This window comes from Ovis aries, chromosome 5 (assembly GCF_016772045.2).
Source record: "Ovis aries strain OAR_USU_Benz2616 breed Rambouillet chromosome 5, ARS-UI_Ramb_v3.0, whole genome shotgun sequence".
Lineage (NCBI taxonomy): Eukaryota > Metazoa > Chordata > Mammalia > Artiodactyla > Bovidae > Ovis > Ovis aries.
The window spans coordinates 7,005,807-7,013,498 of NC_056058.1; the positions used below are offsets into that span (position 1 = coordinate 7,005,807).

A 7,692-nucleotide genomic window follows, 5' to 3' on the forward strand; every position below is an offset into this window, starting at 1 on the left:
ATCTGGGCCAAGGCACAGAAATGTATGTCCCTTGGCTAAATCACACAGCCAGTAAGTGGCAGAATTGGAACTGAAACCCAGGTGTGTTTTCAGAGTTTGTCTTTAGTCACTCTTTTACTATTTATTTTAAATATCAAACCCTAGAAGTGCCTAGGCTGTTTATTTTCATTTTATGTCTTTTATCCCTATCTTAATTAAGGAATAATTGACAAAATTGTGTATAACTAAGATGTAAAACTTGAAGTTTTGATGCATGTATACACTCTGAAATAATTGCCACAATCAAGCTAATTAACGTAAGACTCTTTATTTTGATAATATCACTAAGAGTTCCCACAAATAAAAATGTTTGTCCATATAACATGTCAGCTATGGATTTAATCCCCTTTTCCTATTTTTCTCACTCAATCCTTATAACAATCCTAAGGAATTAGAAAAATTAGTCCCATGTAACAGATGGGGAAACTAGGCTCAGCGTGGTTAAGTGAGATGCATCGTCAGGGATGGGTTTGAAAGAGCAGTAAGGTAATCTGTTTCCTTCCCACTGTTGATGCCCCTATTTCTGGCTTTAGCACTGCCTGGGCATGGACAATCAGACCCAAGTCTCTGAATTCATCCTCCTCGGCCTCTCCCAGCAGCCCCTGCAGAGGCAGGTGCTCTTCAGCCTGTCCTTCATTCTGTATTTGAGTGGGTGCCTGGGGAATCTTCTCACCATCCTGGCCATCATCTTGGACCCTCACCTCCACAGCCCCATGTATTTCTTCCTCAGCAACTTATCTCTTCTTGACATCTGCTTTACCTCCACCACCACCCCCAAGATGCTGGTGAACCATCTGTGTGGGCTCACCACCATCTCCTTCTCAGCTTGCCTGGCCCAGATGTATTTCTTCATCGCCTTTGGGGCAGCCGACAGCATGCTTCTCTCAGCCATGGCTTACGACCGCTACCTGGCCATCTGCCGCCCACTGCACTACATGACAATCATGAGTGTCCTTCGGTGTACTTTGCTGGTGGTGATACCCTGGATCTCAGCCAACCTCATCTCCATGGTCCACACTCTCCTGATGTCTCACTTGTCCTTTTGCACTAATAGGATCCTGCACTTCTTCTGTGACCTCAATGCCTTGATCAAGCTCTCCTGCTCTGACACCCAAGTCAATGAGATGCTGGTGCTGGTCCTTGGGGGCCCAGTGGTTCTCATCTCTTTTGTGTGCATCATGGCCTCCTATACACCCATTGCTGTGACTGTGTGGAAGGTGCCTTCTGCTCAGGGCAGATGGAAAGCGTTCTCCACATGTGGCTCTCACCTTTGTGTTGTCTGTCTCTTCTATGGGACTATCATCGGGGTCTACTTCAACCCTGAATCTACACACACCACCCAGAGGGACATGGCAGCCACAGTGATGTACACCGTGGTCACCCCCATGCTGAACCCCTTCATCTACAGCCTGAGGAATAGAGATCTGAAGGGAGCCCTCCGGAAGCTTCTTCTCAGCAAGAACCCCTTTGCCCAGCCTCTTTAAAGACTCTTCAGACCTAATTGCTTTTGAAATAAACATATGGAAGTAGTGACAGATTTTATTTTCTTGGCCTCCAAAATGACTGCCGACAGTGAGTGCAGCCATGAAATTAAAAGATGCTTCCCCCTTGGAAGGAAAGCTATGACAAACCCAGACAGTATATAAAAAAGCAGACATCACTTCCTGTAGTCATGTACAGATGCGAAAGCTGGACCATAAATAAGGCTGAGAACCAAAGAATTGATGCTTTTGAATTGTGGTGCTGGAAGAGACTCTTGAGAGTCCCGTGGACAGCAACAAATCAAACCAGTCACTCCTAAAGGAAATCAACCCTGAATATTCATTGGAAAGATGGATGCTGAAGCTGAAGCTCCAATATTTTGGCCACCTGATGCGAAGAGCTAACTCATTGGAAAAGACCCTGATGCTGGGAAAGATTGAAGGCAAAAGGAGAAAGGGACAGCAGAGGATGAGATGTTTGGATAGCATCACTAACTCAATGGTCATAAATTTGAGCAAACTCCAGGAGATAGTGGAGGACAGATGAGCCTGGAGTGCTGCAGTGTTGCAAAGAGTTGGATACAACTTAGTGACTGAACAACAATGCTTCCCAATATTAGAATGTTTTTCTTTTAAAGATAGAAACAATATATTTTTATTCATGTAAGTACTTTATTGAATACATTTGACGTATGACACTGTATAAATTTAAGGTGTATAAAGCATTACTTTGACACATTTATATATAGCAATATGACTTCCATTGCAGTGATATTTCCCTCCTCTGTCACATTAAACAGTTTTCCTTTCTCTTAACTGGTTGGGATAAATCAGTTTTAGTTTTTCAGCAAGTTTTATGATTGTAGTACAATGCTGCTGTCTATACTATTCACTATATTCTCTGACTTACCTACTATTCATTGCAATTTTGTACCCTTAAAAATACCAGTCTTACTACTCCACTCCTCCATTTCCTGGTAACTACGAAGATTCAACCAGTCCATTCTGAAGGAGATCAGCCCTGGGATTTCTTTGGAGGTAATGATGCTGAAGCTGAAACTCCAGTACTTTGGCCACCTCATGTGAAGAGTTGACTCATTGGAAAAGACTCTGATGCTGGGAGGGATTGGGGGCAGGAGGAGAAGGGGACAACAGAGGATGAGAAGGCTGGATGGCATCACTGACTCGATGGACGTGCGTCTGAGTGAACTCCGGGAGATGGTGATGGACAGGGAGGCCTGGTGTGCTGTGATTCATGGGGTGGCAAAGAGTAGGACACGACTGAGTGACTGAACTGAACTGAACTGAACTATTCTGGTCTGTACTTGTTTATTTTTTTAGTGGTACTTGTCTTTTTCTTTTTTGCTTATCTCACGTCAGTTCAGTCTCTCAGTCATGTCCAACTCTTTACGACCCCATGGACTGCAGCAAATCAGGCTTCTGTGTCCATCACTAACTCCCAGAGCTTTCTAAACCTGTGTCCATCAAGTCACTGATGCCATCCAACCATCTCATGCTCTGATGTCCCTTTCTCCTTTTGCCTTCAATCTTTCCCAGCATCAGGGTCTTTTCCAATGAGCCAGCTCTTTGCATCAGGTGGCCAAAGTATTGGCGCTTCAGCTTCAGCATCAGTCCTTCCAATGAACACTCAGGACTGATCTCCTTTAAGATGGACTGGTTGGATCTCCTTGCAGTCCAAAGGACTCTCAAGAGTCTTCTCTAACACCACAGATCAAAAGCATCAATTCTTTGGCACTCAGCTTTCTTTATGGTCCAACTCACATCTGTACATGACTACTGGAAAAACCATAGCTTTTACTATATGGACGTTTGTTGGCAAAGTAATGACTCTGCTTTTTAATATATTGTCTAGGTTTGTCATAGCTTTTCTTTCAAGGAGCAAGCATCTTTTAATTTCATGGCTGCAGTCACTATCTGCAGTGACTCTGGAGCTCAAGAAAATAGTCTGTCACTATTTCCGTTGTTTCTCACCGATTTGCCAAGAAGTGATGGGACCAGATCTTAGTTCTTTGAATGTTGCGTTTTAAGCCAACTTTTTCACTCTTCTCTTTCACCTTCATCAAGAGGCTCTTTAGTTCCTCTTCACTTTCTGCCGTTAGGGTGGTGTCATTTGCATACCTGAGGTTATTGATATTACTACTCCCAGCAGTCTTGATTCCAGCTTGTGCTTTATCCAGCCCAGCATTTCGCAAGATGTACTCTGCTCATAAGTTAAACAAGCAGGTGACAATATACAACCTTGACATACTCCTTTCCCAATTTGGAACCAGTCCATTGTTCCATGTCTGCTTCTACTGTTGCTTCTTGACCTGCATACAGATTTCTCCGGAGGCAGGTCAAGTGGTCTGGTATTCCCATCTCTTTAAGAATTTCCCACCTCTTTAAGAATTTCCCACAGTTTGTTGAGATCCACACAGCCAAAAGCTTTAGCATAGTCAATAAAGCAGAAGTAGATGTTTTTCTAGAATTCTTTTGCTTTTTCTATGGTCCAACAGATGTTGGCAATTTGATCTGTGGTTTCCTCTGCCTTTTCTAAATCCAGCGTGAACATCTGGAAGTTCTCACTTCACGTACTATTAAAGCCTAGCTTGGGTAATTTTGAGCATCATTTCACTAGCACGTGAGATGAGGGCAATTGTGCAATAGTTTGAACATTCTTTGGCATTGCCCTTCTCTGAGATTAGAATGAAAATTGACATTTTTCAGTCCTGTAGCCTCTGCTGAGTTTTCCAAATTTGCTGGCATGTTGAGTGCTGCACTTTCACAGCATCACCTTTTAGGATCTGAACGAGCTCAGCTGGAATTCCATCATCTCCACTGGCTTTGTTCGTAGTGATGCTTCCTAAGGCCCACTTGACTTCACACTCCAGGATGCCTGGCTCTAGGTGACTGATCACACCATCGTGGTTATCTGGGTCATTAAGATCTTTTTTTATATATGTGTGTGTGCTCAGTCATTTCAGTCATGTCTAACTCTTTGCAACCCTGTGGACTATAGCTTGCCAGGATCCTCTGTCCATGGGATTCTCTAGGTAGGAATATTGGAATGAGTTGTCATTCTCTCCTCCAAGGAATAATGATGTACATTAACTATAATTCAATTTAAAAATTAGTTATTATCCATAGCCCTAGATAGTCAATCCCTTACCCAGTTTGCCCTTCTCCCTATTTCCCCTTTGGTAACGTCTACTTTTTTCCATATGTACATTTTTGTTTTTGTTAGGTTTGGTTTGTCCACTTATTTGGGGTTTTTTTTTTTTGCCTTTTTTTTTTTGGTTATTTGTTTATTAGTTTTTTATATTCCATGTATGAATGAAATTGTATGATATTTGTCTTTCTCCAGCTGACTTATTTCACTTAGCATAGTACCCTCAACATCCATCCATGATGTCATAATTGGCAAGATTTCTTTTTTTACTAGCTTCCCCAGTGGCTCAGTGGTGAAGAATCTGCCTGCCAATGTAGGCAATACAGGAGATAAAAGTTCAGTCCCTGGGTTTGGAAGATCCTCTGGAGAAGGAAATGGCAACCACTCCAATATTCTTGCCTGATTATCTTGCATAATACCCTCAACATCCATCCATGATGTCATAAATGGCAGAATTTCACCTTTTAAGGATTTTATATACACACACACACACACACACACACATATATATATACATATACATATATATATATATATATATATATATATATACATATTGAAGGTAGTATGCTAAGTGAAGTAAGTCAGCAGGAGAAAAACAAACACCATACAATTTCACTCATACATGAAATATAAAAAATAATAAACAAAAATGCCAAATAAATGGACAAACCAAATCAAACAAAAACAAACACATAGATATGGAAAACAGAGTAGATGTTGTCAGAGGGGAAATAGTGAGAAGGGAAAATTGGGTAAAGGGGTCAACTGTCTGTTGATGGATAACAGCTACTTTTAAAATTGAATTATAATTGATGTCAAACGTTATTTTAATGTAAGTTACAGGTGTACAATATAGTAATTTACAATTTTTAATGTTATACCCATTTATTCTCATTATAAAATGTTGACTATATCCCTTATGCTGTACAGCATACCCTTATATTTATTTTATATGTAACAGTTTGTACCTCTTCCTTCCCTGCTCCTGAATTGTTCCTCCCCAAGGAGGCACATGAGTTAAGTATTCACGTAACCAGTAGTTTGTTCTCTACATCTAAGTTGGAGAAACTAAATTTTTGGTGATGACCACACTGTCAAGGGTCTATTTGACAAAACAGACACACAATTTTGTACAAATGAAACTTATATAATGTTATAAATCAATGTGACCTCAATAAAAATGAATTTTTTAAAAAGGTGACATAAGGCAGTTCTATTTGCAATTTTTTAAGGAATCTCCACACTGTTCTCCATAGTGGCTGTACTAGTTTGCATTCCCACCAACAGTGTAACAGGGTTCCTTTTTCTCCACACCCACTCCAGCATTTATTGCTTGCAGACTTTTGGATTGCAGCCATTCTGACTGGTGTGAGGTGGTACCTCATTGTGGTCTTGATTTGCATTTCTCTGATAATGAGTGATGTTGAGCATCTTTTCACATGTTTGTTAGCCATCTGTATGTCATCTTTGGAGAAATGTCTATTTAGTTCTTTGGCCCATTTTTTGATATTAGTTTTTATTTTTAAATTTTGGAATCTTTAAGCATGCATTAACATGCTTGTACATTTCTGAGATTAGTTGTTTGTCAGTTGCTTCAGAATGCCATTCTCCCAAATCCTTATAGTTTTCCTGTCTGCATTTGCCTTGCAGATTTTTGGATCGCAGCCATTCTGACTGGTGTGAAGTGGTACCTCATTGTGGTTTTGATTTGCATTTCAATAATGTTGAGCATCTTTCATGTGTTTGTTAGCCATCCGTATGTCTTCTTTGGACAAATGTCTATTTAGTTCTTTGGCCCATTTTGATTAGTTGTTTTGTCAGTTGCTTCATTTGCTATTATCTTCTCCCATTCAGAAGGCTGTCTTTTCACCTTGCTTATAGTTTCCTTTGTTGTGCAGAAGCTTTTAATTTTAATTAGATCCCATTTGTTTATTTTTGCTTTTATTTCCAGAATTCTGGGAGGTGGATCATAGAGGATTCTGCTGTGATTTATGTCGGAGAGTGTTTTACCTATGTTCTCCTCTAGGAGTTTTATAGTTTCTGATCTTATATTTAGATCTTTAATCCATTTTGAGTTTATTTTTGTGTGCGGTGTTAGAAAGTGATCTAGTTTCATTCTTTTACAAGTGGTTGACCAGTTTTCCCAGCACCACTTGTTAAAGAGATTGTCTTTACTCTATTGTATATTCTTGCCTCCTTTGTCAAAGATAAGGTGTCCATAGGAGTGTGGATTTATCTCTGGGCTTTCTATTTTGTTCCATTGATCTATATGTCTGTCTTTGTGCCAGTACCATACTGTCTTGATGACTGTGGCTTTGTAGCAGAGCCTGAAGTCAGGCAAGTTGATTCCTCCAGTTCCATTCTTCTTTCTCAAGATTGCTTTGGCTATTCGAGGTTTTTGTATTTCCATACAAATCTTGATATTATTTGTTCTAGTTCTTTGAAAAAGACTGCTGGTAGCTTGATAGAGATTGAATTGAATCTAAAGATTGCTTTGGGTAGTATACTCATTTTCACTATATTGATTCTTCTGATCCATGAACATGGTATATTTCTCCATCTATTAGTGTCCTCTTTGATTTCTTTAATCAGTGTTTTATAGTTTTTTATATATAGGTCTTTAGTTTCTTTATGTAGATATATTCCTAAGTATTTTATTCTTTTCATTGCAATGGTGAATGGAATTTTTTACCCAGCAATCTCACTGCTGGGCATACACAACGAGGAAACCAGAATTGAAAGAGACACATGTACCCCAGTGTTCATTGCAGCACTATTTATAATAGCCAAGACATGGAAACAACCTAGGTGTCCATCAGCAGATGAATGGATAAGAAATCTGTGGTACATATACACAATGGAGTATTACTCAGCCATTAAAAAGAATACATTTGAATCAGTTCTAATGAGATGGATGAAACTGGAGCCGATTATACAGAGTGAAGTAAGCCAGAAAGAAAAACACCAATACAGTATACTAACACATATATATGGAATTTA

General features: G+C 39.8%; 1 protein-coding gene across 1 annotated transcript; it reads left to right on the top strand.

The window, feature by feature from the left end:
- Nucleotides 1-584: 584 nt before the first annotated feature.
- LOC101121008 (olfactory receptor 1361-like) lies at nucleotides 585-1,523 on the top strand. The gene has a single exon (XM_012177740.4). It carries the CDS (start codon nucleotides 585-587, stop codon nucleotides 1,521-1,523), a length of 939 nt encoding a protein of 312 aa, XP_012033130.4.
- The last annotated feature ends 6,169 nt before the right edge of the window (nucleotides 1,524-7,692 follow it).

What these genes read in the sequence shown, in the direction of transcription:
- LOC101121008 (XM_012177740.4), top strand. Translation starts at nt 585, where the DNA reads ATGGACAATCAGACCCAAGTCTCTGAATTCATCCTCCTCGGCCTCTCC.